This window comes from Oncorhynchus kisutch, linkage group LG4 (genome assembly GCF_002021735.2).
Source record: "Oncorhynchus kisutch isolate 150728-3 linkage group LG4, Okis_V2, whole genome shotgun sequence".
NCBI lineage: Eukaryota > Metazoa > Chordata > Actinopteri > Salmoniformes > Salmonidae > Oncorhynchus > Oncorhynchus kisutch.
In genome coordinates, this window is record NC_034177.2 from 52,482,872 (window position 1) to 52,499,310 (window position 16,439).

The following is a 16,439-nucleotide window of genomic DNA, read 5'->3' on the forward strand; positions in this document are numbered from 1 at the left end:
TTTAAAAGTTAGATTTTCACTGTACACTTACTGTAAGACTTAGTCCTTTAGTCATTCCAATGTTGGTGGCACTGAGGAGGCGGCCTTGGCTGATGACTGATGTGGAATTGCAGGGTTGGGACTACTTTATGTGGCTTGAGGTCTTGCTGATACTGACTGAAGTGGACTTGTACCGGGACAACTAAGTGGCCTGAGGATGAGGAGGAAGCTATTCTCTCCTCTCCTTGATGGGGCCGGGACTCAGATGTACCCAGACCAACGTGATACTTCTAAGGTGCCTGTTTCTATTTCCGGTGGAGTGATGGAGGAGACAAAGGAGAGAGGATTGTGCCGACGGTGCTTATCAGGGTCATTGAGTGCATGGTGAGGGTGTCGGTTGCCAGGTCATGAGCGATGTAGAGCCCACAGGAGAGGACCTCTAGAGTGGCATCGCGGAACTACAGGGAGTACAGACAGACACCAACTGTTAGAAACTACATACAGAATTGTGGTAAAGAACTATAAGACAATTCATACTCTTCAATACACAAGACATACCAAGTTTCTCTTGATACGAGTGTAATCTACTTAATAACCAACATTTTAATGTAAATCTGTATCCTAATTGAATTATGACCACAATGACCTGATTTAGCAGTCTCCTTCAATAATCTACAAACTCAATTGATGTGCTGTGTCCTCACTTTATTCTGGCACTCCTACACATATCTGCTTGTTACTTAGGAAATAGATGATAGGGTTGTTGACAGGACTGGGCTTGGCGAAGTACAAAGGCATGAAAGCCAACAGTGGAGGGATGTGGAGCTCTGAGTCCACCACCACAGACAGGGCCGTGTAGGGAAGCCAGCAGAAAAAGAAGGCCCCGATCATGGCCAGTACCATCCTCACCGCCATTCATTCTCCTCTAGGCTGGGATGCCCTCCTTGCAACTCCACACTACGGTTCAGCTGGGGGAAGAGGAGGAAGGAGAGGAATAGAAAGACAAAAAAGAAGACGACAACACCGCACAACAGGGTTGTGTTCATTAGGTATCTACCGGAAGAAAACAGACTGAAAATGGGAGTAACTACATGGAATTGTCCAATAAGAAACACAAATGTTTCATTTTCTACGACAAAAAGGTTTTAAAACTTGTTCTCCTGGAGCTCCACAGTGGAGCTTCTATTCAGCTAGATGAAGAGAAACAGGACAGTGCTACCATCATTCACATACTTGTGAGCATACAGTAGAACACAGTTGCTTTCCCTCCTAGGTTCCTGAACTATATAGACTACAGAGCTAAACCTTGTCTATGTACTTGACCTCATCCCCAGGCTCAATTGATACAGCAATATGATCTAACAGGCAAAAATGATCCTAGATCAGCACTCCTACTCTGAGATGTTTTATGAATATGGGCCCTGGATTCACAACCACAAAACTACAAAGATCTGAATAAACCCCCATGAACCTAATTCAACACATTGAGTTAAGTCGATCAAATTAAACTTGCATTTTCAAGACCTGTATATGAACTTACCATAATATGGACTTGGTCTTTTACCAAATAGGGCTATATTCTGTATACCACTCCTACCTTGTCACAACACAACTGATCGTCTCAAAGACATTTTAAGAAGGAAAGAAATTCCACAAACCTTTAACAAGGCACACCTGTTAATTGAAATGAATTCCAGGTGACTAACACATGAAGCTGGTTGAGAGAACGCCAGGAGTGTTCAAATCTGTCATCAGGGCAGAGGGTGGCTATTTGAAGAATCTCAAATATAAAATATTTAGATTTGTTTTACACTTTTTTTGGTTACTCCATGTTTTAATGTTTAATAGCTGTAATAGGCGAAAACAGAGGATGGATCAACAACATTTAGTTACTCCACAATACTAATCTAAATGACGGAGTGAAAATGAATATGCCTGTACAGAGTAATATATTCCAAAACATGCGTCCTGTGTGCAACAAGGCACGAAAGTAATACTGCAAAAGATGTGTCACAGCAATTCACTTTTTGTCCTGAATACAAAGTGTTATGTTTGGTGCAAAATGCTTACTTAATAATTCTAGGCCAGTGACAAAAAATCTCAATGTAATTCATTTTAAATTCAGGCTGTAACACAACAAAATGTAGAAAAAGTCAAGGGGTGTGAAAACTGTCTGAAGGCACAGTAAATTCACATTGAGAATTAACTTGGGGCCATGACATGAAAATAGAGCTCTTGGGCCACACTCCAGTGGTGGGTTTGGTGTCGAAATGAGAATGCACGAGCAGAAAAGAACCCCATACCTACTGTAAAATATGGTGGTGGATGATTTTATGGGAATAGTTTGCTTCCACTTGTCCTGGGGCCCCAGTTAAGGTCAAAGGCATCATGAACTTTATCCAGTACCAGGATATTTTAGCCAAAAACCTGGTTGTGTAAAACCCTGATCAGTTTCACCTGTCCTTGTTATTGTCTCCACCTTGTCTCCGCTTGTTATACCTGGTGTATTTATCCCTGTGTTTCCTGTCTCTCTGTGCCAGTTAGTCTTGTATGTTCCAAGTCAACCAGCGTGTTTTTCCCGTGCTCCTGCCTTTTCTATTCTCTTTTACTAGTCCTCCCGGTTTTGACCCTTGCCTGTTTTCTGGACTCTGTACCTGCCTGCCTGACCATTCTGCGTGCCCTGACCTCGAGCCTGCATGCACTGTACCTCCTAGACTCTGAACTGGACTCTGAACTGAACCTCAAAATCCACAAAGAAATGGTTCATTGGACACAAAAATCAACATTTTCCTATAACTCGCCAGACTTGAAACCAATTGAAAACCTGTGGTTTAAACTGAAGAGGGTACTCCATCAGCGCAGACAACAGATATCTATGATCTGGAAGGATTCTGTATGGAGGAATGGTCTAAGATCTGTCCAAATGTGTTTTCCAACTCATTAAACATTTTAGAAAAAGGCTCAGTGTCATTATCCTCGCAAGGTGAGGTATTAAAAAGGTATTGAAAACAGGGGTCTTAATAATTTTGACCCCTACCTTTGAGAGAATGTTTAACTTGATAAACAAAATCTTTCTGAGGAATTGTTTTTATCATACAATATACACAAAAACAACAACATATAAAGTGTTTGTTTCATGAGCTTAAATTAAAGATCCCAGAAATTTTCCATAAACACAAAACGCTTATTTCTCTCAAATTTTGTACACAAATTTGTTTACATCCGTTAGTGAGCGTTTCTCCTTTGCCAAGATAATCCATCCACCTGACAGATGTGGCAAATCAAGAAGTGGATTAAACAGCATGATCATTACACAGGTGCAATTGCATTGCTGACTGCAGGAATGTCCACCAGAGCTGTTGCCAGATAATTAAATTTTCATTTCTCTACCATAACCCACCTCCAATGTCATTTTAGAGAATTTGCCAGAACCTCCAACCGGCCTCACAACCACAGACCATGTGTATGGCGTCGTGTGGGCAAGCTGTGTGCTGATGTCAACATTGTGAACAGAATGCCCCAAGCTATAGACAACAAGCACAATTGCATTTTATCGATGGCAATTCAAATGCTCAAAGATACCGTGATGAGATCCTGAGGCCCATTGTGCCCTTCATCCGCCACCATCACCACGTTACAGCAAGATGATGCACGGCCCCATGTCACAAGGATCTGTACACAATTCCTGGAAGCTGAAAATGTCCCAGTTCTGGCCTACATACTCAGACATGTCACCCATTGAGCATGTTTGGGATACTCAGGATCGACGTGTATGACAGCGTGTTCCATTTCCCGACAGTATCCACAAACTCCGCACAGCCATTGAAGAGGAGTGGGACAACATTACACAGGCCACAATCAACAGCCTGATCAACTCATTGCGAAGGAAATGTGTTGCGCTGCATGAGGCAAATGGTGGTCACTCCAGATACTGACTGGTTTTCTGATCCAAGCCCCTACATTTTTTAAAAAGTTATGAGACCAACTGTTTTCCCAGTCATGTGAAATCCATGGATTAGGTCCTAAGGAATTTATTTCAATTGACGGATTTCCTTATGTAACTCAGTAAATCTTTGAAATTGTTGCATGTATATTTTTGTTCAGTATAGCTCAGTATTTGAATTTAATAACTTATTTTATGAAGTCATTTTTACTCATCTTTATCAAGGATGTCAATCATTTCAGACCACACTGTATATATCAAACAATAGATTTCTAAAACATTAAGCCTCATCGATGATCATAAACAATGTCATTTTCTTGTTCGTTTCCCCCAAAAACAAATAAATCTAATATCTGAACATTTTAATGCAAAGTAAATTATTTGAACACACTTTTACATTTTATACTTTTTAAAGCACAATGTTTAAGAAAACAAACAAAAAAGATAGCCACGCAACACTGGACGATGAAACATACATTTGTCAATGAAATACAGCATATTACCCTTTTCTATGAAAAATAAACTGACAGTTATGTCAGTTGTGTCTGAGTGCTATTAATGTGGCTAGTACCTGAACTAGTAAGAACTACTAATAACAATAAAGCCTTTGTGAAAAATATGATTTTAGGGTAGGCCTATCTCCCTTATTACCAGGGAATAATATATTCTAAACTAAAGCATCACTAATATATGATCTACAGTGCAGTTCTAGTGACAGACGCGTAAGGCATGTCTTTGAAAATGTCAAGTCATCATTTCAAACAATTCAACATCACACAAAACTCCTGTGCTAGATAATATCAGGAGTCTGTGTTTCTCTGTGCTTACAGGTTCAGAGACCACCTGCTTTAGGTGGTCATCCCTTATTACCCCTTTATAACCAACTTTTTACAGATACTGTATATAGTTAAAAAGGCCAAGAGCATCTTAATACACAGGTAACTAACTATACAAGTGCATATCATACATTTACATAAATATATGATTACCATGAATGTTACAGATAATGCACATATCATGTCTTGGCCCGACATCTTTCAAGACTGCTATAAAATAAACGCTATTCACTCTGTACGGACAATTATACGGACAATCTCTTGCGCTCTCTCTCACACCCACACATACTTACTAAGAAATTAGAGATCACAATGACATATTTTGACCTTGTTTGGATGAAAGTGAAAGTTTGCTGATCTAAGTAAATGTCCATTTGGCTACATACTGTATGTCTGTCAAGCACATTCATCAAACTTAATACTTTGTGTTTGGTATACTAAGCAACTCTACTGTTAGTGGTTCTCTTAATGATAATAGAATTGCATTGAAACATTGCAGAACTATTAAAGAGGGTATATACTTACTGTATATTATCTAACGTCCTAAATCTTTATAGATGAAACCTACATGTGTAATAGTGAGATGTCGTGACATGATTTTAAAGAAGAGCAGCAATATTCAAGTTATTGTGAAAAAGCCAGCATATGAGATGGATTATGTACAGTATCTAGTGAATGGCCTTTAGGTTACAGTCCACATGCCCTAAATATGTAATGAACAGTTGAAGTCCAAGTCAGCCATGTCCAGAACCCATCTCAGGACAGTATTCTGACTTGAAGACAACGCACTTAACTTACAATTTTGTGCCAGTCTCCAATTTACACGAATGAATGATCGGTGCAAAACTGCGTTGTGCACACTAATCTCAACTCTGAATAGGGCCCACAGAGAGCTCTGTGTCCAGAACAGGTCCGGGCGGAGTGTGTCGCAATGAAACCCGTCCCCCTCTACTTTGAGCAGGTCCGGATGGGGTGTTACACTGAAACCCTACCTCCCTCTACTCTTCAGTCGTGGTCCTGTGGGGTATGAAGGGCATCTTCAGGGCTCCGGCGCTGGTCTGTTCGGGCCAGAAGGGTGACTCGTGCTGCAGGGGGGTCCGGCGCGGGAAGAAGGTGTGCTGGAAGTCATAGTTCAGCAGACAGCTGAGGGAGGCCATGTAGATGTCAGCGAAACGAGACAAGCGGCGGGAGAAGTAGGTGGGGTTGTGGTACGTTCGAAAGAGACTCCCAAACTGGCTGTTGAAGATGTCCTTAGTCTGCGATCTGTTGTATGATGAAACAAGTAAGATATGTTATCAAGTGACAGTGCTCATTTGCATTGCATGTCAAGGAAAATATCGGTAAGACTTTATTTGAAGGGTAGCTACATTCATATGGAATTCTTATGTAGATTATAAATGTGTTATGAATTCCTTATGTACTGAAGGTGCCTTTCAAAGAAAGTATTATCAAAATATCTATAGCATAACTTCTAGACTTTGAACAAACAAGAGGACTCATTACAAATGACATAATGCTTCTCTTGAGATTCTTGAAAGGCTCATGCACATTAAAAGTAATTCCCCATGGTACCTCATGGCTTCTCTCTCTTTGATCCATTCCTGGACAACAGATTGCGACGCTGGGTCTCTGTGGACCTGGAACGGAGGGAGAAGAAGACATACTGTGTAACTGTTTACATACATACTGAGAATACATATCTGTGGAGCTGTGAAGTAGGGACAGGGTTGGGGAGTAACTGATTACAAACTAAGTGTAATCAGTGCATTATCAGCAAAAATATTGTAATCAGATTATAGATACTTTTTAAAAAACGAGATTATTAATTATTGGATTACTTTTGAATTCAGAAAGGATGTTTGTGAAAAAATACAAAAAGTCAAAGATATTTTAAATTAAAAACAAATAATTGTACCTTTATTTAACCAGGTAAACTAGTTGAGAACAAGTTCTCATTTACAACTGCGACCTGGCCAAGATAAAGCAAAGCAGTGCGACACAGACAACAACACAGAGTTACACATGGAATAAACAAGCGTACAGTCAATAACACAATGGGGGGGGGGGGGGGTGCAAATGGTGTGAGGAGGTAAGGCAATAAATAAGCCATAGTAGCGAAGTAATTACAATTTAGCAAATGAACACTGGCGTGATAGATGAGCAGATGATGATGTGCAAGTAGAAATACTGGTGTGCAAAAGAGCAGAAAAGTAAATAAACAATATGTGGATAAGGTAGGAAGATTGGGTGGGCTATTTACAGATGGGCTATGTAGAGCTGCAGCGATCGGTTAGCTGCTCAGACAGCTGATGTTTAAAGTTAGTGAGGGAAATATAAGTCTCAGCGATTTTTGCAATTCGTGGCAGCAGAGAACTGGAAGGAAAGGAGGCCAAAAGAGGTGTTGGCTTTGGAGATGACCAGTGAGATATACCTGCTACAGGTGGGTGTTGTTATGGTGATCAGTGAGCTGAGATAAGGCAGAGCTTTACCTAGCATAGAATTATAGATGACATAGAGCCAGTGGGTCTGGCGACAAATATGTAGCGAGGGCCAGCCAACTAGAGCATACAGGTCGCAGTGGTGGGTGGTATAAGGGGCTTTGGTGACAAAACAGATGGCACTGTGATAGACTGCATCTAGTTTTCTGAGTAGATTATTGGAAGCTATTTTGTAAATGACATCGCCAAAGTCGAGGATCGGTAGGATAGTCAGTTTTACAAGGGTATGTTTGGTGGCGTGAGTGAAGGAGGCTTTGTTGCGAAATAGGAAGCCAATTCTAGATTCAATTTTGGATTGGAGATGTTTGATATGAGTCTGGAAGGAGAGTTTACAGTCCAGCCAGACACCTAGGTATTTGTAGTTGTCCACATATTCTAAGTCAGAACCGTCCAGAGTAGTGATGCTAGTCAGGCGGGCGAGTGCAGGCAGTGAACGGTTGGAAAGCATATATTTGGTTTTACTAGCATTTTAGAGCAGTTGGAGGCCACGGAAGGAGTGTTGTATAGCATTGAAGCGCGTTTGGAGGTTAGTTAACATAGTGTCCAAAGAAGGGCCAGATGTATAGAGAATGGTGTTGTCTGCATAGAGGTGGATCAGGAAATCACCCGCAGCAAGAGCGACATCGTTGATATATACATTAAAAAAAAGTTGGCCCGAGAATTGAACCCTGTGGTACCCCCATAGAGACTGTCAGAAGTCCAGACAACAGGCCCTCCGATTTGATACACTGAGCTCTGTCTGAGAAGTAGTTGTTGAACCAGGCGAGGCAGGCATTTGAGAAACCGAGGCTGTGGAGTCTGTGATAAGAATATGGTGATTGACATAGTCGAAAGCCTTGGCCAGGTCGATAAAGATGGCTGGACAGTACTGTCTTTTATCGATGGCGGTTATGATATCGTTTAGTACCTTGAGTGTGGCTGAGGTGCACCCGTGACCGGCTAAGAAACCAGATTGCACAGCGGGGAAGGTACAGTGGGATTCGAAATGGTCAGTGATGTTTATTAACTTGGCTTTCGAAGACTTTGGAAAAGGCAGGGCAGGATGGATATAGGCCTATAACAATTTGGGTCTAGAGTGTCACCCCCTTTGAAGAGGGGGATGACCACGGCAGCTTTCCAATCTTTAGGGATCTCAGATGATACGAAAGAGAGGTTGAACAGACTGGTAATAGGGGTTGCAACAATGGCGGCGGAAAAGTAGCTGCGGGGGGTGCAGAGCTGTTGGCCGGGGTTGGGGTAGCCAGGAGGAAAGCATGGCCAGCCATAGAGAAATGCTTATTGAAATTCTTGATTATCGTGGATTTATCGGTGGTGACAGTCTTACCTAGCCTCAGTGCAGTGGACAGCTGGGAGGAGGTGCTCTTATTCTCCATGGACCTTACAGTGTCCCAAAACTTTTTGGAGTTAGAGCTATAGGATGCAAGACTGTTTGAAAAAGCTAGCCTTTGATTTCCTAACTGCCTGCGTACATTGGTTCCTAACTTCCCTGAAAAGTTGCATATCGCGGGGACTATTCGATGCTAGTGCAGTCCGCCACAGGATGTTTTTGTGCTGGTCAAGTGCAGTCAGGTCGGGAATGAACCAAGGTCTATATCTGTTCTTAGTTCTACATTTTTTGAAAGGGGCATGCTTATTTAAGATGGTGAGGAAATACGTTTTAAAGAACGACCAGGCATCCTCAACTGACGGGATGAGGTCAATATCCATCCAGGATACCCGGGCCAGGTCAATTAGAAAGGCCTGCTTGTAGATGTGTTTTAGGGAGCGTTTGGGGTGGTCGTTTGACCGGGGACCCATAGCGGATGCAGGCAACGAGGCAGTGATCGCTGAGAACCTGATTGTAGGACTGCCAGGGTGTTAAGCATATCCCAGTTTAGGTCACCTAACAGAACGATCTCTGAAGATAGATGGGGGGGGCAATCAATTCACATATGGTGTCCAGGGCACAGCTGGGAGCTGAGGGGGGTCTATAACAGGCGGCAACAGTGAGAGACTTATTTCTGGAGAGATTCATTTTTAAAATTACAAGGTCAAACTGTTTGAAAATAGACCTGGAAAGTATGACAGAACTTTGCAGGCTAACTCCTCCCCCTTTGTCAGTTCTATCTTTACAGAAAATGTTATAGTTGGGGATGGAAATCTCCGAAATTTTGGTGGCCTTCCAGGATTCAGACACAGCAAGGACATCAGGGTTGGTGGAGTGTGCTAAAGCAGTGAGTAAAACAAACTTAGGAAGGAGGCTTGTGATGTTAACATGCATGAAACCAAGTATTTTTCGGTTACAGAAGTCAGCAAATGAGAGTGCCTGTGGACACACAGGGCCTGGGTTAACCTCCACATCACCCGAGGAACAGAGGAGGAGTAGGATCAGGGTACGGATAAAGGCTATCAAAACTGGTCATCTAGTGCGTTGGGGACAGAGAATAAAAGGAGCAGATTTCTGGGCGTGGTAGAATAGATTCAAGGCATAATGCGCAGACATGGGTATGGTGGGGTGCAGGTACAGTGGAGGTAAACCCAGGCACTGAGTGATGATAAGAGAGGTTGCATCTTTGGACATGCTAGTTATGCTGGGTGAGGTCACAGCATGTGTGGGAGGTGGGACAAAGGAGTTATCTGTTGTATGTTGAGTGGGACTAGGGGCTCTGCAGTAAACTAAAACAATGGTAACTATCCTAAACAACAGTATACAAGACATATTGACATTTGAGAGAGACATAAAGCGAGGCAAAAAGCAATCACAGGTGCTGATTGGGAGAGCTAGCTAAGACGACAACGGGTAAGACAACAACAGCTAATCAGCTAAGACAACAACAACAGGTAAAATGGCGATGAATGGGCAGGGAAGTTCGGTTAACTACACACAGGGCCTGAGTTTGACGCTGGGGCCGACAGATAAACAAAAAATAAACAAAATGGAGTACCGTGATTAATGAACAGTCCAGCAGGCATCAGCTATGTAGCCCGGTGATCATAGGGTCCAGTGAACAGCAATAGATGGAACAGGGAAGCCGCAGGGAAGTCGTTACTACGCTAGCACGAGGGCTTAAAGTTAGCAGGCTGGGGTAAGTAGAAGCATCTGCTCTGACGTCCGGCAAAGGCCGGTTGAGGGCACAGCGGATGGAATTACATCGGCAGACCAGTCGTGGTGGTATGGCGGGGCGCCGTGTCCACAAAGGGTCCAGGCCAGATGGTGAGAGAGGTATTGTAGTTGTAGTCATTGCCTGGCTCACGGCTAACTGGTGCTAGCTTCAGGGCAGGGGCGTTAGCCACTATAGCCACTCGGAAGCAGCTAGCTAGCAGCGATGATCCGATGCAAAGGTCTAGAGCTTACGGCAAGGATCCGGTGGAGTAGTGGATTCTAGCTGTGTTGGGGTAGAGTCCGGGAGGCATCAGCTGTGTAGCCGAGTGATCACTGAGTTGGTTGGGAGGTGGACCTGGCTCAGGGCTAGCGTCGGGGCTGGGTCACTTGGTGGCAGCTAGCTAGCGGTGATCATCAGGAGTAATGGTCCAGGGTTTACGGCAGGAATCCGGCGTTGTAGTGGAGAGAACAGTCCAATACTGGCAGGCTGGCAAGTATTATCCAGGCTAAAAAACAGCTGGTGTCTGTGCAGAAGGTAAAGGCCGCTAGCAGTGGCTGACAATGACTAAATAGCTAGTAGCTAATTAGCTGGTTAGCTTCTGATGGTGGTTCTGGCTATAAGGTCTAAAGATAATAGCGGATCCAGATCACATTAGGTGAGGCGGGTTACCGGAAGGTATATTTAATAAATGGAAAGGAGATTGAAAATGAATTGAAATATATAAAAAAAGAAAGACGAAAAATACAAAAATTACATGCGAGGACGACAAACCACGTCTGCACTGCTACGCCATCTTGGAAAAAGATAGGGTGAACTTCGCCAGGGATGGCCTAAATCAATGCTTATGACAGATTCAGCTCCAGGACCAGCCATGGGGCCAGCTGGCTAATCTTTTGAACATGGCGTAGTAAAAAAACAAACATAATATTAGCTAGGGAGATAAGGTTAGCAAGATAGCTAGCTTGCCAGAAAAGGTTAGCATGCTAGCTAGCTACACTGACAACTGTCAGTGCCCTATTTGTTGATGTTTACCAACTCCATGTGGAAATTCCCACATTCGTGAATATGTATAAGCAGCCCTCGTCATTCTTTGCAGGTGGAACCTAAATGTGCATTTTCATCTATTGGACAGAAAACTATGTTGATATAGTGGCCCCAACTTCCTCTGGGGGGGGGGGGGGGGGGGGGGGGGATATTGTAAGGCAAAAGTAATCCAAAAGTAACTGTAGCCAGGTCATTAGGTGGACGTACTCAGTATTCAACACACACACACACACACACACACACACACACACACACCTCCCCCCCCCCACCTACCTGCATGTGCTCTATGAGTCCAGTCAGGCCCTGTAGCCAGGTCATCAGGTGGACGTATTGCTCAGTGTTCATGATCTTGATCTCCTTCCTCAGCTCTGGGATGATGGCTCCTGTCCTCCAGCCGTGCTTCAGAGTCAGGTCCTACAGGGAGACGCATAACACCGCAAATAACCAGTTACTTTTATGACGTACATTGTATTTGTACTGTATGTGGAAATGTTGTCACTTTGAATGACTGCTTGTTGTAGCTAAAGCATTTACAAATTGTTGTTGCACTTACAGCCAGGTCACTGTAAATGTGATCTCCAAAGTACAGCACCTTGGACCCCCTCCAACCAGTGAGTCTCAGGAACTCATATAGGTTTCCCTGAAACAAACACATACCTATATCAAAGAAAAATGCAATAATTCCAGACCCCACAAAGGAGTTTAAACTCACATTCAATAGCTAAATTGAAGTGTCCTGTACCTGTTTGTAGATCTTCCCCTTCTCCAGCTTGTGAATCCTGTCCCAATGCAGCACGCCTTTATCTGTTACTCGTCTGAAGGGCCTAGGATGGACAGAGGAAGAAAAACGCTAACACTTTATTTGAAGAGTACTTACTTTCATGAGGACTTCAACTTGCGGTTGTTGACATAAGCATTTATGGAACGCTTATGTACTGCTTATGAATGTCTAATGAGGTCTTTATGTAGGTACCCTGTGGAGACCAAAAGGGACATAACAGAAGTTTTAAAGGTTTTGATATAGTTCCAATACTTACTTCCTCCTGTCGTTGAAGAAGCCTGGTTTGTCGGCCTGCACAATGACAATATCAAACAAATCTCTCCAGTCCTTCCCCACGATGTAGTTCATTCCCCGGTCCCTGGGAATTCACATATTAGATGTTATATTAGAATTCACACAGTACACAACAGAATATAGAACACACAGCACACTCTGCCAGTATCAAACATATCTGCACACTCATGAGGGTAGTTCATCAACCGTTTGTTCCATTTTTTAAATCAGTCTTGTTTCAAGCCGTTGCCATTTCATCACAGTGAGGACTGAATGTAGGTAACAAGAATGTAGCTAACATTCCTGTAACCATGACATGAGTAGGTGATGGAAGCTCTTTGATTTAGACCAGTGGATTTGGGTCAAGCCTCCCCGTGAATCTAACAAATGTTGTGGTTGTAAAGCCTAGCTCAGTACTGACGGAAATCTCAGAGTAACTTACAGTACAGTGATAATTTTTTTTGTATTGTATGTGATATCTTCAGAACTTGAACCCACAACACTGCCGTTTGCTAGTGCCAAAGTATTACCGACTGAGCCACACAGGACCACAAGATGCCTGAACACAGGTTGACAGTTGACACTCACACAAAGTCAAAGGGGCTGTTGGTGATGAGGAACATCTTCTTGCCATCCTCATAGAGCTTCTTCAACACAGCGTGAGTCTGTTCCCCATAGGAAATATAGTTCTCTACAGAGAGAGAGAGAGAGAGAGAGAGTGAGAGAGAGAAAAGAAAGGGAGAGAAAGATATAGGGGGGTAGTGAAAATACAGTAAAACTGAGCTACACTGTCAGACAATTGCTATTGTCTACAGAAAATACATTCTTTCTAGGAACTACAATAATACTATTTCATAGTAATCTCCTTGAAGATACGAGCAATGGCAATGAACTTGATGTAGAACTCTCCTCACATTCTCACAGACATTCATATACAGTAGCACAAAGACCTGAGATAATTTGTAAAGATACCACATATAACATAACAGACTGCGTTGCCCCAATCAGAGCATACACTCCCCTCTTTCCAATGATCATAAAGTAACTATTTTAGAGAACAACGCAGAGATCGTTGTTATCCTTACCCATATCTGCCTCCACCGCTCGATACATAATACCCTTCACATGGACATCTCCTATCGCTGCCTGTCAACACAGAGAGAGGATGAGATGTTACACAATGGTAGTATTTTGTGGCAGGAGGAATCTTTTTCACAAAATACAGCACTTTACAAACAGTGAGAGGGACAGAAATAAAGTTAAACAAACCATACAACACATTTACTCAAAGAACAGTGCAGATGGAAAGTTTGGTAACAGAATGATGGTAAAATCTCCTGCAGTTTATGTGACCAAAAATCTATTTTGATTATTGAGCTACAGTAAGAGAAGTGGATTAACACCCGGTAACAGAATGACATCATGGGTCCCTGATCTGTACAATACAGAAATGCATATCATTCTCTTCATGGTGATATATCCTGAATAGGTACACAAAGGTAGAAAAATGTCATATCCTCTTTTGCATGTTTGGGTATTATTCTAATGAGCTCCGCACCCAAACAAGACCAAATTTGGTTGCTCTGGGCTGGACCATACCTGTACTAATCATAGACATCTATGTTTCACAAGTTTGGACATCACAGTACATACAGCACAGTAAAGTAGAGTTCAGTACAGTATAGCACAGTAGAGTATAGTTCAGTACAGTAAATTATAGTGTGCTCTACTGTACTAAACTACTTTACTTTTCTTTACTGTGGTGTATAAACATGTGAAACATTGACTGGTTCAGATCTGGACAAAATTTCAACTACTTTTCAACGGACGTCTGGTGTCAGTCAGTGCTCAGTGGCTGAGAGGGCTGATTAGAGTAAATGGAATTTAAAAGGGGCTCATGGGTTGGTGTCAGTAAGAGCCGGGAAAAGTGACATTAACTGGAGAGGGAGAAGAGAGAGAGGGAGGGGTTGTCCAGACTGTTTTCACACTCTTGCTTTGACCACCATGTGACAGAAAGCGAAACAAAACATTGAGATGAACATAACAGTATGCCAGTGGAAGGGAGGCTAGTAACAGGTGACCAAACTGTGGTTTGTGCCTACTAATTCAGTTGCAGTCTTTTTGTTAATTCTGGGTAATTCTGTTAACAATTTGTGCGGGGATACAGGTTAATCGAGGTCATTTTTAAATGTAGGTATGGGTAAAGTGACTATGCACCGATAATAGACAGCGCGTAGTAGCAGTGAAAAAACTCATATGGGGAAGGGGTGTCAATGTAAATAGTCTGGGTGGCCATTCGATAAATTGTTCAGCAGTCTTATGGCTAGGTGGTAGAAGCTGTTGTAGTATTTGTGATCTTCAGCTGTTTATATTAGTTACTATGCTGTTACTAAACAGTAATGTATTACAGCTGTGTTAGGTTACTACACCTAACTGGAAATGCACATGCGCACTATTGGGCCGGGGGCTGTAGAGCACAAGTTTTTTGACTAAAGGAAACTAGAATGTAGGTCCTGAATGGCAGGAAGCTTGGCACTACACTCTGTAGCGCCTTACGGTCAGATGCCGAGGAGTTGCCATACCAGGCAGTGATGCAACCGGTCAGGATGGTCTTGATGGTGCAGCTGCAGAACTTTGAGGATCTGGGGACCCACGTAAATTGTTTCAGTCTCCTGAGGGGGAAAAGGTGTTGTCGTGCTCTCTTCACAACTGTCTTGGTGCGTTTGGGCCAAGATAGTTCGTTGGTGATGTGGACACCAAGGAACTTGAAACTCTTCACCCTCTCCACTACAAACCCTTCAATGAGAATGGGGGCCTGTTCGGCCCACCTTTTCCTGTAGATCACAATCAGCCTTTGTCTTGCTCACATTGAGGGAGAGGTTGATGTCCTGGCACCACACTGCCAGGTCTCTGACCTCCTCCCTGTAGGCTGTCTCATCATTGTCGGTGATCAGGCATACCACTGTTGTGTGGTCAGCAAACTTAACGATGGTCTTGGGAGTCGTGTTTGGCCACGCAGTCATGGGTGAACAGGGAGTACATGAGGGGCCCCAGTGTTCAGGATTAGCGTGGCAGATGTTGTTGCCTACCCTTACCACCTGGATGTGGCCTGTCAGGAAGTCCAGGATGCAGTTGCAGAGGGAGGTGTTTAGTCCCAGGGTCCTTAGCTTAGTGATGAGCTTTGTGGGCACAACGTTGTGGAAACGCTGACCTGTAGACAATAAACAGCATTCTCACATAGGTGTTCCTTTTGTGGCAAAGGGCAGTGTGCAGTGCAACTGAGATTGCGTTGTCTGTGGATCTGTTGGGGCGGAACGTGAATTGGAGTGGGTCTAGGGTTTCCGGGATGATGGCGTTTATGTGAGCCATGACCAGCCTTTCAAAGCACTTCATGGCTACCGACGTAAATACACTGCTCAAAAAAAAGGGAACACTTAAACAACACAATGTAACTCCAATTCAATCACACTTCTGTGAAATCAAACTGTCCACTTAGGAAGCAACACTGATTGACAATACATTTCACATGCTGTTGTGCAAATGGAATAGACAACAGGTGGAAATTATAGGCAATTAGCAAAACACCCCCAATAAAGGAGTGGTTCTGCAGGTGGTGACCACAGACCACTTCTCAGTTCCTATGCTTCCTGGCTGATGTTTTGGTCACTTTTGAATGCTGGCGGTGCTTTCACTCTAGTGGTAGCATGAGACGGAGTCTACAACCCACACAAGTGGCTCAGGTTGTGCAGCTCATCCAGGATGGCTCATCAATGCGAGCTGTGGCAAGAAGGTTTGCTGTGTCTGTCAGCACATTGTCCAGAGCATGGAGGCGCTACCAGGAGACAGGCCAGTACATCAGGAGACGTGGAGGAGGCCGTAGGAGGGCAACAACCCAACAGCAGGACCGCTACCTCCGCCTTTGTGCAAGGAGGAGCAGGAGGAGCACTGCCAGAGCCCTGCAAAATGACCTCTAGCAGGCCACAAATGTGCAAGTGTCTGCTC

At 43.4% G+C, this 16,439-nt stretch overlaps 1 protein-coding gene across 1 annotated transcript in view; it reads right to left on the bottom strand.

Annotated features, from left to right (window-relative positions):
- Window positions 1-4,095: 4,095 nt before the first annotated feature.
- The window catches only part of LOC109889687 (5'-nucleotidase domain-containing protein 3), a 32,272-nt gene continuing 19,928 nt past the window's right edge, over window positions 4,096-16,439 (bottom strand). Inside the window, exons 7-14 of the mRNA XM_020481299.2 lie at window positions 13,523-13,583; window positions 13,026-13,128; window positions 12,421-12,522; window positions 12,126-12,207; window positions 11,937-12,023; window positions 11,657-11,797; window positions 6,331-6,395; window positions 4,096-6,021 (exon numbers count right to left, since the gene is read on the bottom strand). Coding sequence (XP_020336888.1) covers window positions 5,757-6,021; window positions 6,331-6,395; window positions 11,657-11,797; window positions 11,937-12,023; window positions 12,126-12,207; window positions 12,421-12,522; window positions 13,026-13,128; window positions 13,523-13,583 — 906 coding nt within the window. The 3' untranslated portion in view covers window positions 4,096-5,756. The remainder of the gene's footprint in view (window positions 6,022-6,330; window positions 6,396-11,656; window positions 11,798-11,936; window positions 12,024-12,125; window positions 12,208-12,420; window positions 12,523-13,025; window positions 13,129-13,522; window positions 13,584-16,439) is intronic.